The sequence below is a fragment of the Salvia splendens genome, unplaced genomic scaffold (genome assembly GCF_004379255.2).
Source record: "Salvia splendens isolate huo1 unplaced genomic scaffold, SspV2 ctg343, whole genome shotgun sequence".
Classification (NCBI taxonomy): domain Eukaryota; kingdom Viridiplantae; phylum Streptophyta; class Magnoliopsida; order Lamiales; family Lamiaceae; genus Salvia; species Salvia splendens.
Genome location: NW_024598986.1, coordinates 3,575 through 24,479, shown reverse-complemented (window position 1 = coordinate 24,479; position 20,905 = coordinate 3,575). Strand labels below are relative to the sequence as shown.

Below are 20,905 nucleotides of genomic sequence, written 5' to 3'. Positions count from 1 at the left end.
CGATTTTCTTGATTACTTCCTCATCTTCAAGATCAACCGATTTATCAGGCTGCTCAAGCTTCATGGCCTCCCAGAGACCTTGTTGTACTAGCATAGCTTTCGTCTTCACCTTCCATAATCCAAAATCATTCTTTCCCGTGAATTTCTCAAAATCAAACTGATTCCCTGCCATCATCAGCGTCGCGCCCTCAACCTCCCACAGACGGCGCCAATTTGTGAAACTTACTTACTAATCGAAAACGCGAACAAGAAATGAAACCAAGTACAGGATGACAACGGATATACGTGGTTAGGCTAAGATCAGCCTACGTCCACAGGAGAACTCAAGCGTTTTGTATTAATATGTAATCGAGAGTTACAAGCTATCAATCAACAAGAATCTACAACAAGAACGAGCTCTCTACATATAGACCTCTCAAGAAACTCGACTTAAGATCCACCTACCAAGAAAGCAACGAGATAACGTGATGCAAGAGTTGAGACTCCTTGATCACAAAGATCTCCGATCAATCTTCTCTCGGATTGCAAAAAACCGTTGCTCAAACTTTCACACTGTGTTTTCTCTCTTTATCTCTCGTATCAATGATTCATGCTATCACACAGCTCGTGTGAAGTGATCAACAAATATACTCACTTCTAACCGAATGATCCTAGGGTAGGATCCCATGCATGCGAGCCTTCACGTACACCCTCACCCCTAACTGCTCCACATGCGATTAGTTGATGTATTGATGTTGTGAGACGCACGCGACTAACACTTATTTTATTATAAAATTAATACTATGAAATAGGAGTATAAAAATAGGACTTGCATTTGATTGTCAAAGTAGCATATTGAATGATTTTATATGTTTATAATTATTCATTATCAAAACAATGCACAATAGTGGAAAATGTCATAATTTGACAATCAAATGCGAAAATAAAATCAAACTACATATAATGAATAATAATTACTACTACTAAATATAAAATATAATTAAAATAACAAAATTGAAGGCGAAAAATGAAGGGAGAAAAAGTGACTATAGCCAGTAGTAGCCATTTTGATTAAAAAGTATTACTTCCGTTCCAGCCTATGCAAGACGTGTTATTTTCGCACATGTTTTAGGAAAATGATGATAAATAATTACAGTGGTGATAAAATTATGTAAGAGAGAGAATAATGTATGAGAGACTCTCTTCTACCTGCCAACCGAATAACCCTTAAGCATAAACATGTTAAGCCTCTATCAATTTATTTATTTTTATTTAAAATATAGTATTATAATTATTAAAAACACTAGAGTTCTTATTAATAAGATTTTTGAACTGAACTGAGAATTTAACTATAGCACTGATGGAGTACGAACTAAACAAGCCCAACAGCAGTAAAGCCCAAGAAAGAGTATCAGTTCGGCACAACCAAAGAGTATCAGTCCGGCATGACTAAAGAGTTCAGTTCGGCACAACCAAAGAGTATCAGTCCGGCATGACTAAAGAGTTCAGTTCGGCACAACCAAAGAGTTCGGCCCCAGCCTACAGCTCGGTGAAAGCCAACTCATCAAGCTCTGCTCTCAGGTCGGCATCAAGCTCTACTCTCAGATCGGCAAAAGCTGCTCGGCAATAGTTCAGCAGTTCGGTCTCAGTATTCGACCGAACTGGGAGATAGTCAACTCATGTCAGAACCTCCACGATCTCCACTACACCCACGATCTATTCAGTGGTGTCAAGCAGTCATTAACTCATGCAGGATAGTGGGCCCATGCAGGATCGCATGACCTCCACGACATCCACAACCATCATTAGTGATGACGCAAGCCACGATCTTAGTTCAGTATAAATAGAACTTAGATCAAATAGATTGAGGGGATTTTCTCTCTCGCTCTCTAGAGATAAAACACAAAATAGCAAGTTTGTAATTGTAAGCTGTAGAAAACAGATCAAGCAATACAATCTTGCCCTCCCTTTTTCCCGTGGACGTAGATTTACTCCAGTAAATCGAACCACGTAAATTCTTTGTGTCATAATCTTCTTTCTCTACCAGCATTTACAAACATCAGAAATTCGCGGATCCATCACTGGCGCCGTCTGTGGGAAACTCAGAACCAAATTTGTGATAAAGCGAGTTTTTGATCCCCCTCCACCAAAAAAATGCATTCCAGATCACGTAACACCCATAATTCTGTCCGTGACAACCGTGAGGAAGTAAGTCTAGCTCGCAGGTCTGAAAAACGGCCTCGGGAGACATCTACTTCCAGTTCTCACGAAGGAGCAAGCCACTCCAGGAGTCATCGCACAGAATCTTCCCAGCAGCCCGATTTAAATGAGGTTGTCAAACTGTTTTTGGCCGAGAAGCAGGAGGAGTTCTTAGCCTTCCTGCAAAAAAGCCAGCAGCCGGAGAAGAAAACGGGGGATTCTCCCTCCTCCTTCAGACATGAAAGTCACTACCGCAGTAGTGACGTGTCCTCCAGGAGAGAGAATCCTCACCCCCGACATGTTCTTCCTCGCCGAACTCCTTTTGAAAGAATTCAGAGGGCACCGGTACGAAGTAGATTGGGACCACGTCTCAATCCTGAGACGCCACCCGCTCAGTTCGTACCATTGAACAAGTCAAGAGCGGAAATTTTCGAACTACATTCCGAAATGTTCGAAAAACCAAAACGGATGACGAAATCGGCCACACGCCGAAGTCTTGATGCATATTGCTCTTTCCATCAAACCCACGGTCACGATACCGAGGAGTGCCGAAATTTGGCTGCAGATATTGATGTTCTTGTGAAAACAGGAACGCTAAAAAAATACCAAAGCAAGCAGCCGAAAAACAAAAAACAAAAAGCAGAGGGGTACGAGCTGCTTTCCTCAGAATCCGAAAAGGCAACAGGATCCCGAAGACGATGACGAGCAACAATATGATGGAGTAATCCTGACCATTGATGCTTTCCCTGCCGGGAAGACTAAATCGTCCCTGAAGCCGTAATTCCGGTTGAGATCGGCATACCCAGTTTCCGAACTCTAAACTTCTTCTCAGCAGAACTGAAGGAGGACGGACTGAGAGCCGAGCTAGATCTTGCCGAAGAAGAGAACTGGCCTGCATAAAAGCAGCCAAGTACAAGGAGCAAGTAGCCCGGTATTACAACCAAAGGGTGAAGAAGCTGCAACTTCAAGTGGGAGATCTCATCTTGAGAAACAACGAAGTCAGCCGAGCAGAAAAGCTGGGCAAACTCTAACCCACCATCAAAAATTTCCATATCGGGTGTCAGAAGTCCTCGGCAAAGGGTCTTATAAATTGACTCTCAAGTCAGGAGAATAAACGCCCCGAGCATGGCATATTTCCAACCTCAAAAAGTTCCCTTTGTAAGAGACAGTTCAGTCAGTCTTATGTGTTTTCTTTGTTTTTTACTTGTTCTTGTCTCTACGTGCGTTGTGTCTGTCTCTGTGCGTGTCGTCTCTTACAAATGTTACTGAGGTATCTTGTTCTTCGAAGGCTGATCCCCTTCTTAGAACATATGCAAGCTAACGATTGTGAGTCAAAGCTTCTACAGAAGATACAAGACCACAATTCAGCTTAAACAAGCAGTTCGTCTGAAACGAGCTGCAACAAGCCAACGATTGCAAGTCAAAGCTTCTACAGAAGATACAAGACCACAATTCAGCTTAAACAAGCAGTTCGTCTGAAACGAGCTGCGATAAGCCAACGATTGCGAAGTCCAAGCTTCTACAGAAGATACAAGACCACAATTCGGCTTAAGAATCAAGCACTTCGTCTGAAACGAACTGCAACAAAAGTCTGATTCTCGCGATAAAACTTGCCTGAATTACGACTAGGGAAAGTCCAATCCACGCGATAAAACTCGCCGAATTAGGACGACCAAGTTCGGTCAAAGCAGTTTACCTCATAAGACCGAGGACGACCATGTCTAGTCAAAGAGGTTTACTGCATAAGACCACTTCGGTTAACTGGGAAAGTCCGATCCACGCGATAAAACTCGCCGAATTAGGACAAGGGAAAGTTCGATCCCGGCGACAAAAATCGCCAAATTAGAACACAAGACGAGTCCGGTCAAAAGATGTTTATTTCATCAGACCAAAGACGAGTCCGGTCAAAAGATGTTTATTTCATCAGACCGACAAGCCAAGTCCGGACAAAGATGTTTATTTCATCAGACCGACAAGCCAAGTCCGGACAAAGATGTTTATTTCATCAGACCAACAAACCAAGTCCGGTCAAAGATGTTTATTTCATCAGACCGACAAGCCAAGTCCGGACAAAGATGTTTATTTCATCAGACCGACAAGCCAAGTCCGGACAAAGATGTTTATTTCATCAGACCAAAGACGAGTCCGGTCAAAAGATGTTTATTTCATCAGACCAAAGACGAGTCCGGTCAAAGATGTTTATTTCATCAGACCAAAGACGAGTCCGGTCAAAGATGTTTATTTCATCAGACCAAAGACGAGTCCGGTCAAAGATGTTTATTTCATCAGACCAAAGACGAGCCCGGTCAAAGATGTTTATTTCATCAGACCAAAAACGAGTCCGGTCAAAGATGTTTATTTCATCAGACCAAAGACAACTCATGTCAGAAGTTTACTTCATAAGACCAAGGACCAAGTCCGGTCAAAGAAGTTTACTTCATAAGACCGAGGACAGACCTCAACTTACCCCGTACTTTATCCAGAACGCCGAAGTGACTCGCTTCGCCGAAGTGATTCACTTCGCTTTTTCGGGGGGGGTAGTGATGGAGTACGAACTAAACAAGCCCAACAGCAGTAAAGCCCAAGAAAGAGTATCAGTTCGGCACAACCAAAGAGTATCAGTCCGGCATGACTAAAGAGTTCAGTTCGGCACAACCAAAGAGTATCAGTCCGGCATGACTAAAGAGTTCAGTTCGGCACAACCAAAGAGTTCGGCCCCAGCCTACAGCTCGGTGAAAGCCAACTCATCAAGCTCTGCTCTCAGGTCGGCATCAAGCTCTACTCTCAGATCGGCAAAAGCTGCTCGGCAATAGTTCAGCAGTTCGGTCTCAGTATTCGACCGAACTGGGAGATAGTCAACTCATGTCAGAACCTCCACGATCTCCACTACACCCACGATCTATTCAGTGGTGTCAAGCAGTCATTAACTCATGCAGGATAGTGGGCCCATGCAGGATCGCATGACCTCCACGACATCCACAACCATCATTAGTGATGACGCAAGCCACGATCTTAGTTCAGTATAAATAGAACTTAGATCAAATAGATTGAGGGGATTTTCTCTCTCGCTCTCTAGAGATAAAACACAAAATAGCAAGTTTGTAATTGTAAGCTGTAGAAAACAGATCAAGCAATACAATCTTGCCCTCCCTTTTTCCCGTGGACGTAGATTTACTCCAGTAAATCGAACCACGTAAATTCTTTGTGTCATAATCTTCTTTCTCTACCAGCATTTACAAACATCAGAAATTCGCGGATCCATCAAGCACACTAAAGATCATATTCACATAAGTATTTCTAGGATTTATATGATTATACCCCTATTATACTAAAAGTTAGTGCTTTCAAATACTCCTATAAAAGTTTATACCTAACAAAATGTGTTTCTTTTATGTGAAACTATATTGCAATAATGCAATTTATATTCAAAACCACATTTTATGCAACTATATGGAAAAGTTGTTATACTTATAATCGTGGCAAAAGCTAGTATTCTGGCAACGTTATCGCATTATTATTGAATTTTGAAATTTATGCAACCCAGTGGAGACATGCCGCATATTTAACTGTGACCCACCATGAACCAATCTCTACCCAAAGCAACAAAACTTGATGATTATACAAATCAACTAAATGACAAAAGATATTTAAAAAAATATAGTACTATAAAATAAATATAGCAATCATCAGAGCAATGTTTACTTTTGAGTGAGGATAAAGATTGATAAAAATATTTAAATTGGTCTATTAGTATTTATTTTGATGAACTAATTAAATTTGAACTTACTTGATTATACTATCATTTAAATATAATTTTAATTTTTTTATTAATAGTATTATACTACTATCACTCTAAACTGCTGGTATGCTCAAAACGAATTAAGTTTCATTTTTGTTGGCCTTTGTTTGTTTAGTTCCTATACCACAAAAGGTATGCATTTATCTACCACAAAGAGTTCTTAAAAGTGTACGTGCATATATAATACTCCATATACCACAAAGAAAGCATCGATCCCAAATGAATTTAATTATAATAAATTATTAAGATCTATAGCTCAAAACAAAGAAAAATCCAATTTCCACTATTTATAGGGAGTGGATTGAAAAGCCGCAGCTCCAAAAATAAAATGAGTTGGATTACATATAATCAGTTATGGGCTTTCCATGTGAAGTCAATTTATTTGGCATTTTCCTTTTGTCATTGTTTGTTGATTCTCATAAATTATGCTTTACCAAACATGCTGACGCCCTAAAAAGAGGGGCCTGTAATAAAAGAGACTTATAAAAAGTGATTTTTTAAAGATTGAAAGGGCAATTGGGGTCTCATAGATTTGGATAAGAAAATATAGGAGTAACAACTTTTATAAAGTTATGAGTAATGGAGTGATATTTTGAAAGGAGATGAATAGTATGTGTCACTTTTTAATAAGCTCTAGCTTGCATCGCATCACTATATAACTCTAAATAAATAGGACTGCGTATAGAAATCCAGCAACATAATCAAACCTTGCTCAACCTGATCTAATGAGTCATAATAGTAAATTACTCCAACTACTAAAGAATAATCATGCATAAAAAGTTTCAACATTTGAAGAACAAATTATAGATAAAGGTAGGCATAAAGCAAAGCAATGCTATTGATTTAACATCTATTCGTATTCTTTTTTTAGGGCAAATGAATACTTCCTCTATCCCATAAAAATAGGTCATTTGGAATGACACAAGTTTTAATATGTAATTGGTCAAGTAAAAGTATGAGAAAAGGTAGTTGAAATAGTATAGTGGGTGGTGTGATCCATAAATGATCAAGTAAAAGAGAATGAGACTTTTCTATAGGACGGATAAAAAAAGAAATTGAGTTTATTTTTATGCGACGGAAGAAGTATAAATTTAAAGGCTGTGTCACGATGGTCTAGAACCCAAAACCTTCGTCTTCGGACAATACCTTTCTATCTACTGCTTGACTAACTCAAACCCACTAACTTCTATTAGTAATGTATTTATTCTAGCTTAGAAGGTCAATATAGTATTATACTCCTATATCGAATATTGTTCCATAAAAAATGAAACATTTCCAAATTCAAACACCTATAAATTATAATCTTACTCAAAAAATTTTATTTTGTTAATTCAATACTGACTAACGCGCAGTCGGACAACATACACACATAAATTTATTGATTTACTAGAGAAATATATGGATAAATATATGGATGCTCCAAAATCAACAACAGTGAAAGCAAAAGCAAGAACATTGGTCTTATCAATCCATCTTTAGCTTTATATACATATATATAGTACTCCTCTTTACAGCTTATTTCCTCACCCATCAAAGCATCAACTTTTCAAAACCCTAATTAATATGTGTGTGTGCTTACATTTATAGACATCTTCTTGTCTTCTTCTATCAAGATCTTTAATATCATTAACACATGGTAGCTACATTAACTGAACAAACATTGTCATGGAAATATTATCTCAAATATGGTCTCTATTAGGGCTTCTGACACTGATCCAAAACATTCTCCCAACTCAACTCCTTGCATGGCTGCATTGCCTCTCCGACTCCCTCCAAGACCTCCTCAGCCCTCACTCCTCCTTCGACATCCCCGAATTCACCGGCCTCGGTGGCGTCGACGTCAACGAGCTCTACCGCCAAGCCACCCTCTACCTCAACTCCATCAACCCCGCCTCCACCCGCCTCTCCCTCTCCCGCTCCAAATCCTCCACCCGAATCTCCTACTCCGTCGCCCCCGACCACACCGCCGTCGACTCCTTCCTCGGCCACCGCCTCTCCTGGACCCACCACGTCGACACCGTCGAAGATTCGGACGAGGAAAGGCGCACCTTCACGCTCAGGCTCCCCAAGCACTCCAGGCTTGCGATCATCGCCCCATATTTGGACCATGTGGCGGCGCGTGCGGCGGAGTTCGAGCGCGTGCTGCTCGACCGCCGCCTCTTCACCAACAACGCAGGCGGCGCATTGGATTCGGGATGGTCGTCGGTGTCGTTCCGCCACCCCTCCACGTTTGAAACGCTGGCGCTGGAGCCGGAGATGAAGAAGCAGCTGGTGGAGGACTTGACGGCGTTTGCTGACAGCGGAGAGTTTTATAAGAGAATCGGCCGTGCATGGAAACGGGGTTATTTACTGTACGGACCTCCCGGTGCCGGGAAATCCAGTCTCATCGCCGCCATGGCGAATTTTCTCCGCTACGACGTGTACGATCTCGATCTCAGCAAGGTGAAGGACAATTCCGAGCTCAGGGCGCTACTCATCCAAACTACGAACCGTTCGATTATCGTTATCGAGAATATTGATTGCTCGATAGATCTAACCGGAGATAGAGCGGCGGCGAGGAAAGGCAGCGGCGAGGATGTAGACGACGCGCGGCGCGTGACGCTGTCGGGGCTGCTGAACTTCACGGACGGGCTGTGGTCGTGCTGCGGGGAGGAGAGGGTGATCGTGTTCACGACGAACGACCGCGGCGCGGTGGATCCGGCGCTGCTCAGGCGCGGGCGCATGGACGTGCACGTGAGCCTCGGCACGTGCGGGATGCATGCCGTGAGGGAGCTGGCGAGGAACTACCTGGGGCTGGAGTCGCACGCGCTGTTTGATGATGTGGAGAAGTGCGTGGAGGGTGGTGGGTCCCTCACGCCAGCTCAGGTTGGGGAGATAATGCTGAGGAATAGGAGGGATGCTGACGTGGCGGTCAAGGCTGTTCTCGCGGCCATGCAGGCTAAGATTTGGGGTGCTGATGTGGATGTTGTGGAAGGCTGCGATGACGTGTCAAGGACACAGCCGGGGCTATGTGAATGGGCGGAGAAGTTTGATGGGAAGAAAAGGAAGGATCATATTTATAGGGGTAGTTGTAATTGGGAGAGTAAGGGGATTTTCCTTGTTAGACTCAAATCATTCAATAAATCTGATTCTGGAAGAAGAGGGGGTTAATTAAATGAAGTAACATGAGTTGTAGCAATTCTTGCATCGGCAGTTATTTTGAGAATTCTATTTTACATGAAATCAAATTCCCCAATCTCTGATCAGTAGTATGTAGTCTCGTTCGGATGTTGCCCGCTTTTATTACCAAAAAAAATTCCCCACTCTATTGTTCATTTATTTGCATCTTACTCTGCATCTAAAGTACTTATTCTGCAATATTGAACTTGATTCGTTTTACTTAATTAAGTAAAGTTTAAAATGTATATTTTGTTGAAATTAATTCGTAACTTAATTCCTTTACTTATAATATTTTTTGTCTGGTAAAATTGATATTACATTTTAAAAAATAGTTATATTACCTCATTTAGGCACAATAAATCATTGATATTTCTAAAATTAAAAATTAATTTTAAGGAGTAATATAGTAAAATAAATAATATTTTTTGTCTGGTAAAATTGATATTACATTTTAAAAAATAGTTATATTACCTCATTTAGGCAAAATAAATCATTGATATATTTCTAAATTAAAAATTAATTTTAAGGAGTAATATAGGAAAATTAAAAAATACGCATAAAAAATATAATTAGTTGGAGTAAAAAAGGTGGGCCTCTTATGAATCTTATACTACTCATGTATAGTCAAAATTGGAAAACTATAGTTTGATTATTACTTTATGCATATGTTATTTTTTTTACTAGGGTAAATAATAAAGGTATAGATTAAATCTTTCACCTCATTATTGACACGTGAGAATCTAGCGTTTGAATGTCATGAAAGAACAAATTAACATTCTATTATAAATACTATATACTACTCTTATTACTTTAAAAGCATACATTATATATTTAATGAAGCATGAGGTAAGTATGGGTTGACTATTATCCTATCAAATAGACAAAGGAACGGCCAACAAAAGCACCGAAAATAGAATAATATTCTCACACCACTAATTAGAGCACGATTTATTCGATGCCCCCATATAATAATAGTAGTGGTAGTAATTTGAATAACCCAGTGAGCCACGTGGCCGAAATCTATGCATAGAACTCCACCTATCCGACGGTCCAAATTCAACATGGCCTCCTTTTCACCCAACCCATTCTCTACAAAGAAACGAAATTAATCAGAGATCAAACTCAAATACAAACCAAAAAGCAAAGGAGAGATGGGGGTGGTGATGATCGACGGGACGACAGTGCGGTCGTTCGTGAACGACGAGGAGCATTTCGTGAAGGGCGTGGACGAGGCGTTCGCGGCGCTGGACCTGAACCAGGACGGCGTGCTGTCGCGGTCGGAGCTGCGGCACGCGTTCGAGTCGACGCGGCTGGTGGACACGGACTTCGGGGTGGATGTGGCGATGCCGCCTGAGGATGTGACGAAGCTGTACGACTCCATCTTCGCGAGGTTCGACTGCGACAACAGCGGGACGGTGGACCAGAAGGAGTTCAGGGACGAGATCAGGAACATACTGCTGGCCATCGCCGACGGCCTCGGCTCCAACCCTATTCAGATGGCGCTCGAGGAGGGCGACAGGAATCTCCTCAAGAAGGCCGCCGATCTCGAGGCCTCCAAGATTGCTAAGCCTAATTGATTATGTTTCATATTTCAATGTGTTGCTTTGTTTTTGTTTTTGTTTTTGTTTTTGTGTTTTTCTTCTGGCAAATGTGTGTTTCTGTTGTATGGTTATGGTAGTTATTTTCCTTTGGAATTTTAATGTTTTTTGGTTTTATAAATGTACGAATTGGTGTAAGTAAGACTTATGTATATATCCAATCGAATAGAATATTAAAAAAGTAAACGCACGACTGAGAGATTCCTTGGAATTTTAATGTAATACCAAATCTCAAAATTCGATGTTGTTACTTTATTGATTCAACCTTTTCTTGTTTTTTGTTCTTGACTCGTGTATTGGTGAAAACAAGAGTCAAATAATCGAAAAGCTAAAGAACGAAAGACTTCACCCTAAAGCCCAAATATAGGTTACAATTCCATTTGATTAACTTACAAAATACGACTTAGTATTTCATAGCACCATTTGTTTCGTTTATTATTAAAATGAGAGTACGTTTTTATATCTCAAATTGACATATTACTATCTTGAAAAATATCAAAGAAACTTAAACACTCTTTAAACTAATATGTACATTCAATCATTTCATATCTCCATTTCAACATTTAATCAATTTAGTCTCATTCTTTTTTATTTCCATCTGATCTGTACTTATTTATATGTCTCATTTATTTTTTACTATATTTTATAATTATCTCTTATATATTATACCAATACTTTGTTTCACTTATATTTCATATAAAAACTACTCCAAACTACTTATACAATTTCATTTCTAAACAAAAACTGTTTTATTGACACACTAAAAAAAACTCATCTTTTAGGAACACGAAAATTGAGATGCAATTACTAGCGTTTGGAAAATTTTAAAAATAACCATAATTTAGGATGCAAAAGAAAGTGTCTCTAAGTTGAAGACAAATTATTTTAAACTTTTGCTTTTTAGGACGCTTTTTATTTGTGTCCCCAAATTTTAGTTGGGACACTAACAATGAGGACACTTTATGAAGTGTTAATAGTATAATTAGACACATAAATTTGCGTCCTTAATAGCATTAAAAAATATAATAAATATATGTGACCAAATTTTGTACTACCAAAAACTGATTTACTTGAAAAAAAAATAAGTTTATTTATGCATTTAATTAAAACATATAGACGCACATATAGTACATAGAACGTGCATAATATTGTGGTCATATATTAATGATTTGTGTATAAATTTTTTTTGGAATCATAAAAATGTAATTAATGTATACTTTAATTCAAATATGAAAAGCAATAGAAAGACAATTTAAATATAAAAAAAAATGAAAATGAGGCTAAAGGCTAATCAAGTCTTTTTAACTTGTCCACCAACTATATTTATTATTTTAGTATATAATTAATACATCAAATTACTAATATAACCTTATTTAGTTGTTCAAAATTTGATTGTTTATTATCACTCTAAAAAATATTCTTACCCGATTTTTTTTGTTGTAGTTACATAAACAAATTTTCTTTTTATTTAACCATTAACATCAATTTCTTAAGTTTTACTATATTGAAAAGAAATGTTCTAAGTAGCTTGAAATAAAGAAAATAATGTATAAACACAATATTCATATTTTACTAACTTATATTTACTTCCATCTCATAATAAGTGTCACGTTTTGACATTACAGCCCATCCAATAAAAAGAGTCACATTTTGCTTTTAAGTAAGTAGATCTGCGTACATTTCAACAACTTATATAGATTTTGAAACATAAATAATGGAACAATAAAATATGAGTATGAAAATGAAGTTCGCCTTCCATTCATTTCCCAACTCAAATATTTAGATTTTCATAAAATCCAGAATGAGTATTTAAATAAACGAGTCACGATGTAGTGATAATTAATTAGTTCATTATTACATAATTAATAAAAGTGTTAATGTTGAAAGTTAACATCGACGTCTCCCCTACGGAGCGTGACGAAACGTAAGGCCTAAGCTAACCCCATTTCTCCTCTCTTCCCCAAAACCAAACTCCCAACCCCCAATCCAATCCCTATCCCTATCCCTATCCCTACCACCGCAATCATGTCCGCCTCCCCCTCCACCGTCGTCCCCCGCCTCTTCTACCACCCGGCCTACTGGTGCCACTCCTGCGACATGAGCATCGGCCTCCCCCCCTCCCCACCCCCAACGCCCTCCTCTGCCCCCACTGCCACCGCGACTCCCTCGAGCAGATGGACATGGACATCGACACCGACGACGCCCCCCCTCCCCCTCCCGACGACAACTTCCTCCTCAACAGCCCCTACCTCCACCGCCTCATCCACCACCTCACTTCTGCCGCCGCCGACCCCCGATCCGACCCCGCCCCCAAATCCTCCATCGACTCCCTCAAGGAATTCACCGTCACCGACGCCTCCCTCCTTTGCCCCGTCTGCAAAGACCCCTTCCTTGTCGACTCCGTCGCCAAGGTCATGCCTTGCAGCCACAATTACCATCCCGATTGCATCGTTCCCTGGCTCCAGATCAACAATTCGTGCCCCGTTTGCCGCTACAAGCTGCCCGCGGTGGAGGAGCGGGCGGCGGAGGGGTTTGTGGGATCGGTCAGGATTGAGGAATTGGTGGATGATGAGGCGGATTTGTACGGGTTTAGGGACACGCTGAGGCACATAGCGAGGAGGCATCGGTGGAATAATGATGAGAGTAATGTTGGGAGTGGGAGCGAGGGGAACTTGTTTTCTCCGACGCAGATCGGGGAGGTGGAGAGAGGGGATGGGGTTTTGGAGAGGGAAAACAGTGTGGAAACCGTGTCGAGCTGGCCGAGGTGGCAGGCGGAGGAGAGAGGTGGAGGCGGAGGCGGAGGTGGGGAGGAACTGACGATGCTGATGCATTTGCTCGAAGCTGAGGTTTTGGTGGGGAGTTCTAATTGGATTTTGTATTGTTACGCCATAAATTAGAGGTACAATTTGGTTACTGCTTTCTTTTGTTTTGGAGTTGAATCGGATGAATTTGGTTACTAGCTCTAATCGGATGAATTGTGAAATGTTTTAGTTTTGACCAATTTGATGCTTAAAAAACAGTTCTTGAATATTAAAGCTCAAAGGAATTCACTTTTTAAAGATTGACATCAGTGTGCAGCATGATTCTAGAGGCTGTAAGCATGTACTGATTGTATGGAATGCTATTTCTTGTTCTTGCTTTTGGACTATATGTGCTGGTTACCTAAGTTGCCATTTAAAAAAAATAAAGTTTGTTGCTTTGTGCTTTGTTTGTTATTAATACTAGTTCTTTTGAAGAACTTCTGTTTCTTAAAGTTCAAAATTTTACTTATTTTAGTGTTAATAGTTAATACAATGTGTTTGATGAACTTCCGTTCGCTTCACCTAAATGTTTTTGTGCTACTGAATAAGCATAGAACAAGGTTTTGGTAAGTTTAATGGTGTCAGAAGGTGTGTTGCTAGAAAGCTACTTTTTTCTTTGGATTTTCATAGTTTATAAGTGATTAGGCTACATTCAAGACATTGAATATGCTGTTACATAATTGCCCAAGAACTAGTTTTCTGAAAGCTGCGTTGAACAAATAATTTAGCGTGGTAAATGGAAAGATGGAAGTATAGATTGCTTGCACTTAGTCTGTAATTCAATATTCTTTCACCTCACGTCTGTAATTCAATATTCTTTTCACCTCACAAAAATAAGTCTTTTCCTTAAACATTGTAAACGATCAATATAGATGAGCAATTAATGATTAGTGAATGATCATATATTGGAAATGCAGCGGAAATGAACTCTATGGTACTGTTGTAGGTGCTCGTTAATTATCTGCAATTGGTTTTTAACCTCAGTTTGATTAAGATTGTATATAAGCTTACACTCATTTAGTAAAATCATGATGTTTCTTGTAAAAGTACTCACATTTATGCATAAACTGTCAACACTTACCTTTATACCCGATTTGTTGGCTCTACTGCAACAATTGGTTCTCTGTCATTTGGTGGAGAGCATGCATGGTGGCATCTAAAATAGTACTATGATTTTTATGAAGGTTTAGGACTTGACTTACCCATATGGTTTAAACGGTAGCCTCTAGCTTACAGCCTTAGTGTATGCTTCTTAAGGGTGAAAGAATCATGCCGTAACCATCTTTTGCGCTATGAATTTTTTCCTCTGAATCTCCCTCCATTAAGAACTCCTTAGCTTAGGGCTCACTTGATTTAATTTGTGTTCTTTAAAGTCTGGTACTTTCGCTTGAAATCATCCAGATTTATCTAATATATGCATTTTCCATCTCCCTCCTTTCTCATATGTGACAACTAATTTTTTTGAGGGTGGGTGTGGTTGCTGAGAACTATTTGTTTGAAAAGATCCACACTTCTCTAAGAGATTGGTCGATAACACAATCACTGTGACACAATTTTGCTTAGTTTATTATCAGTACAATTCCTATCACAGAGAAAGTTATCTTTGAGGTTGCTGATTCAGCGAGCTTGTGTTGTTTCGTGCACATGTTGGCTGGACACAATTGGTTGCAAACTTGTTGACTGCCTTGACCACTTGTCTTGCATTCTGTTTAATGTTTATAGCTGTAAATTATGAACTGTTTGGATAGTTAGTCTTTTGGGATAAAAAGATAACATTTTTGCCATAATAGCGAGTTGTGATGCTAAACTTTATCTGGTCATATAAAATGTGTAGTTGAAAACTCTACCTTGGAGGCTCTGTACTATTTCTATGGTAAAATGTACTAGTACTTTTTTTAAATTCCATTGTTGTAATGGCTTGGTGGTCTAGGACAGATTGTCTAACTTACCCAAAAAGCAGAATTAGGGTTGTGGTGCATTAGTTCTATACTTAAGCTAATCTGATAGGCTTCGCATTTCATCTCACTTATCTATTAGAATCGGCCATGCTACATACCTTAAATATGTTAACCTGGCTTATCATTCTAGAATCCAAATAGAGATGTATGCAAAAACACTTATTTCTGGTTTACTATTGTTTGAGGACTGAATATTGCGGAGGTACATGCATGACAAAATTCACTAGACGTTCAATGAAAGAGGTCGCTTTAATTATAATGTGATTAATGACCAAGGAATCAAGTACTCTTTCTGCTACTGAGATTTATTAGCTTTCTTTTTTAGCTTCATATCAGTCTTGCTGGATTGTCTGCCTAACATTTATTCGTTGGTGGTAACGTTTTCAGGTTATGTATATTCCCAGGAGATCAAGGGCCGAGGCCATGTTGTCACCTGTAACGAGTGTAGTGAAGTGTAAATTAGCCATAAATCGGCCGTGTCTCTTCCATTCAATAACCCAAAAAAGAAAACTGTGAATCTTCCCTTGCGTTCCCTCCCTGCTCTCAGCTTCTTGAAAGTGTGATAAATATACTCTGTAAATCACACTTGTTTGGTAATTAACAGCCAAAGGATTAGTTGCATTTCATAAATCCCTCTTTGTAAAACCTACCTTCCTTTCAAGATTGTTTGTTTCCCGAGCTAATATTGTAGTCGGAGATGGTGAAGAAAATTGATAATATGATCGGTAGAGCTTGGCTTTTTGTGTGCTCTAAATTGTTAAATCTTGTGGAGAGACTATTATTCCAACAGAGGCAAGAGGACTAGCCTTGATACTACATGATGTTAAATGAACAATTTATGGTTATTCATAATTTAATTTGTAATGCAGGATTGTTTAGTTTTACACATCAGTTCAAGTTTATGTGAAAATTTGGTAACTACTATGTTATTTTATGCAATTAACAAATTTGCAGGCGTTATATTAATCACTAATAGTAATAGTATCCTCAAAGTTTGCAATATACTTTTAAATTAGTCTAATACTATGAAGATTATACTACTGTATTATGTAATTTGCAGCCACATTGGTTGCTTGCGAAAAAAATTTAGGCAAGATTTAACAAAATCGGGTGATATATATAAAAGGAAATATAAATCCAATCTAAATGGAAATGAAATCACCGTATATGTGCACAAGGTCCGGACTTGGAAATATAAATCTATTCTAAAAGGAAATCAAATTAACTCTCAATCTTTAACAAAAATATAATTAACAGAAATAGGCTACATATAGACTAATCCCAAACGTGCTGTTCGAGATGCTCTTGCATCTTCCTGTACGATCCCTCTTGAGATTCATACGTGTCTGCAAATTCTGGCATTACATCATTGAGATTTATGAGTTGGGAAGTGAACTTATTTGGAATAATGTGAATAATGTGGAACTACGTTCGTTCTTTGTCTGCGGATATTCCTATTAGGAGGAATGATAACTGTGTGGTCCTTAGAGATTTGCATATTCGGAGTGATTATATTCCAGTTGGGATGAATTATAATACTGGTTGTAAGTCGAGCGAAGTGATTTTGTATGATTATCGTGCTCGGAAATTGATCGGACGTTTTAAGATGTATGAGAGCTCGAACACGACTGATGATATAATTGAGTATGAAGGGAGCTTTCTTTCACCTTAGTAGTACGTATTAGTGTTTAGGGGATATGATTTCGTTTTACAACACTAATCATATTCTTTTCTTTCTAATAAATAAAGTGATCCAGTTATTTTGTGCTTAGATATTTAGAGCTTGGCTTATTGTGTGCTCTGCTCTAAATTGTTAAATCTTGGGAAGCGACTATGATTCCAACAGAGGCAACAGAACTAGCCTTGATGTTAAATGAACAATTTATTGTTATTCATAATTTGATTTGTAATGCAGGATTATTTAGTCAAGTTTATGGGAAATTTTGTTAACTATGTTATTTTATGCAATCAACGAATTTGCAAGTGTTGTGCCATTTTCCAAAGGGGCACTCGCCTACTGTGAAAATAATCACTTTTATTTATAACAATTAATTTTTTTTAAAGTAATTTTATTATAAGAACAATAACTTTCAGCCGTTTATAACATATACCTGAAACTTGTGAACGTTGGCTGTATAATGTATATCATCGATAGAGTTTGCCGTAAGTTGGCCGTATATAATCGATAGAGTTTGCCATTTTTTTTACTTTCATATTTATTTTTTCGACTATCTCATTATAGTCGAGTCTCTTTTTTTGGTAAAATCCAACACAATCTCTCTTACTTTATTCTATCTTATTTTATTTACTCTCCTATTTATTATCTCAGAACTTATCTATTTTATCATCTCTTTTACTTTACGGAGGTGTTCGGTTTGCAAGATTTTATTTGGTGATTTATGTAGTGTATCTGGTTCATAAGATTCAATCACACAACTGAACCCTAGAGGGATAATCATGAAATAATTAGTCATGGCTAACCCACTCCGACTAAAATAATCTCACAACTCAATCCTATATTATATCTTGGTACTAACTTATCTAGGAAACCAAACACCGCCTAATAGTATTACTATGCTTAACTCATTAAATATTCATCTGTCTCCCAAAAAAATGTCTCAACGCTAAAGAAAATAGGGAGTGTTATTTTTATCATCATATTATATGAAACAATTTTTTTATGAATTAATTTATTTTTCCAGTGATGCGATTCAAATTATATTTGTCTCAACCATTTTTATCATTTAAATAATATAGTACTACCATTTTATACAGTAAGTATAAGTTTTCATTTAAAAATAAAATTATAATTTAATAATTTAGTTTAGATCTTTGTAGGATTGCCCTATTAGTTTTGATCATTTGGATTTTGATCAATTCTATAATTCAATGAACAAATCATATAGCCTAATTCTATACTTCGACTAAATGATCTAAAAATAGGGCTTCGAATAGCCTGGTTTTTTTTCATATTTTTTTTCATACTCCCTTCGTCCATGAAGAAATTCTTGTTTTTCCATTTCCGTTCGTCCCTAAAAAATAGTCATATTTCATTTTTACTATAAATAGTAAATAAACTCAACATCCCACAAATTATTCCACTCACATTTATTATAAAATCAGTATATAAATGAGACTCATATTCTACTACCTTATTCAACTCACTTTTTTTTACATTTATTAAAACCCGTGTTATAACCAAATAGAACTCCTATTATGAGGCGTGTAAAGTACATTATTAGATGGTGAAATTAATACTAATGCTAAAAAAATGTGTTAGTTGTGATGAATATGTGAGATATATACCACAAAGTTAAAGTAGAAGATGTGATCATTCAGTGGGATCCCAATTATATCTCTTTAGCAAGCCTGCCGTAGGTTCGCGATTTCCGGTAAAATAGATGCCATCATGTTTGGCTATCCAGTTACAAGTCATATTGCACGTTAATCCGATCTCAAAATTAAACACTTCAATTTTTTTTATAAGTATATTGTCCCACCAAAATTCACAAAAAAATACAGTCCTTACCCAAATGTTAGAACAAAAACTCCATTGAAAATCGTTGTGCGGAAAGAGTATGGTATCCCAAATCATCGTCGGCCGATGCACAATGCAGCCGAAATGGAAAAGAAGAGTCTGGGATACCTCTGTTTGGAGGAAGATCATTGATAACATGAACTTCATAAAACCCGGTAAGTATAGCAACTTCTCTTAAAGCCAAAAATACTAGCATCAGAAATATAAATAAATATAAATATAAAAATAAAAATAATAGAGTCATTTACATATAAAATAAAAATAAATATAAGTAATAGAGTCATTTCCCTTTTAGTAAAAGTCAACACATTTCTCTACACCTACTTTACACTCTCTTACTTTATTCTCTATTCATCTCTCTACCTTTTTCATTTTCCACTTTATTCTCCATTTACTTAACCCACCTAACACAATTATCTTAATCTTCGTGCTGAAAAGAAACGTCTCCATTACTATGGAACGGATGGAGTAATTAGTCATGGTTAATTAATACTATTTGGTAGTATAATTAGAACTAGTATACTCTAACTATGGATAAGTAAATTATTAACTTTTTTTAAAAGTAAATATTCTTAATAGTTATGTTGCTAATTTGTTAGTTATAAATCCTAACTAATTACAAGTACAAAATTAAGCTAAAGAAGAAATTAACTAAAACAAAATGAAAATGGTACACAAATTCTAATGAGAAATTTGTGCAGCCTCAAGTTATTATTGTGGGAAAATTATTAGTATTATTTGAAGATGGATAAATAAAATAGTGTTTAATTAGCAATTATAGAGTTAAATCTCATGCATGCTTTGTTGCTCTCCTACCATAAAACTAAATTACACCAAAATTTGGAAAACCTTTATTCAAATGAACCTTAATTTCATTTACACTCATTTCCTTCCACAACTTAGTCAAGATTACATAATTCAGACGACACAATGAAAATGGTTATATTTTTCATTTATATGATTTTAGTATTTCTCATGCTAGCTTTTTTGGCATGGAGAAAAGACGAAGGTTACGAAGATGTTCTGTTACTAATGACTTTTATGAAGTTCATATTATCAATGATCTTCCTTCAAACACCGTCGCCTCAGACTCTTCTCTTCCATTGCAAGTGCATTGTGCATCTGCCGACGATGATTTGGGAGATCATTATCTCCCCACGCAACGTGATTTTCATTGGAGTTTCTGCATGAACGTTTGGGGAACGACTCGTTTCGTTTGTGATTTATGGTGTGGCCTTACAATTGCAAAATCATTTGAAGCATTTAATTTTGACATTGGATTAGAGTGCAATACGACTTGTAACTGGATAGCCAAACATGATGGCATCTATTTTACCAGCAATCAAGATCCTGCACAAGACTTGATAAAGAGATATTATTGGTCCGAATTCGAATGATACGTCTTCTATTTTATGTCTCGCACATTGATGATAAAACTAGCTTTTGTTAGAAAATAATGATTAGCATTTAGCAAGACAATCTTTTATTGAGATGATGATCAATAGTTTATAGCCGATTTGTTTGATGTAAGGGTTTCTAGTTTGAAGGTTACATGTAATTTGAACATTCCATTTTTGTTAAAATTTAAATTTAGTTGCCATAATATCTTTTACGAGTTTGGATTTCGTAACTCATTTTTTATTTTATTTTTAATGAATTTTCTTATTACAATGAGTGGTGGATCTAGAAAACAAAATTTAAGGGGTGGAGCTTGCCAGTTGAAGAACGTCGTCTTGACGAGCATCGTTTGCATCCATTTGGATTGAGAGAGCATTATTTTTTTTCTTTTAGTAGCTATCTAAATCGTGAAATTGCATTTCCTTAAATATATTTTGAACATAACCATGATAAGTCCCAAACTATAACACTGACTA

At 37.6% G+C, this 20,905-nt stretch overlaps 3 protein-coding genes across 3 annotated transcripts; all 3 read left to right on the top strand.

The window, feature by feature from the left end:
- Positions 1–7,476: 7,476 nt before the first annotated feature.
- LOC121789810 (AAA-ATPase At4g25835-like) lies at positions 7,477–9,212 on the top strand. The gene has a single exon (XM_042188171.1). The coding sequence runs from the start codon at positions 7,643–7,645 to the stop codon at positions 9,125–9,127; it is 1,485 nt and encodes a 494-aa protein (XP_042044105.1). The 5' UTR covers positions 7,477–7,642; the 3' UTR covers positions 9,128–9,212.
- Positions 9,213–10,284: 1,072 nt separating this feature from the next.
- On the top strand, positions 10,285–10,872 carry LOC121789814. The gene has a single exon (XM_042188174.1). It carries the CDS (start codon positions 10,288–10,290, stop codon positions 10,711–10,713), a length of 426 nt encoding a protein of 141 aa, XP_042044108.1. The 5' UTR covers positions 10,285–10,287; the 3' UTR covers positions 10,714–10,872.
- A 1,995-nt stretch (positions 10,873–12,867) lies between these two features.
- On the top strand, positions 12,868–16,377 carry LOC121789813 (E3 ubiquitin-protein ligase RZF1-like). The gene is made up of 2 exons (XM_042188173.1): positions 12,868–13,633; positions 15,881–16,377. The coding sequence occupies exon 1, from the start codon at positions 12,909–12,911 to the stop codon at positions 13,629–13,631; it is 723 nt and encodes a 240-aa protein (XP_042044107.1). The 5' UTR covers positions 12,868–12,908; the 3' UTR covers positions 13,632–13,633; positions 15,881–16,377.
- The last annotated feature ends 4,528 nt before the right edge of the window (positions 16,378–20,905 follow it).

Excerpts from the sequence above, each read along its gene's own strand:
- LOC121789810 (XM_042188171.1), top strand. The coding sequence starts at position 7,643 with ATGGAAATATTATCTCAAATATGGTCTCTATTAGGGCTTCTGACACTG.
- LOC121789814 (XM_042188174.1), top strand. The coding sequence starts at position 10,288 with ATGGGGGTGGTGATGATCGACGGGACGACAGTGCGGTCGTTCGTGAAC.
- LOC121789813 (XM_042188173.1), top strand. The coding sequence starts at position 12,909 with ATGGACATGGACATCGACACCGACGACGCCCCCCCTCCCCCTCCCGAC.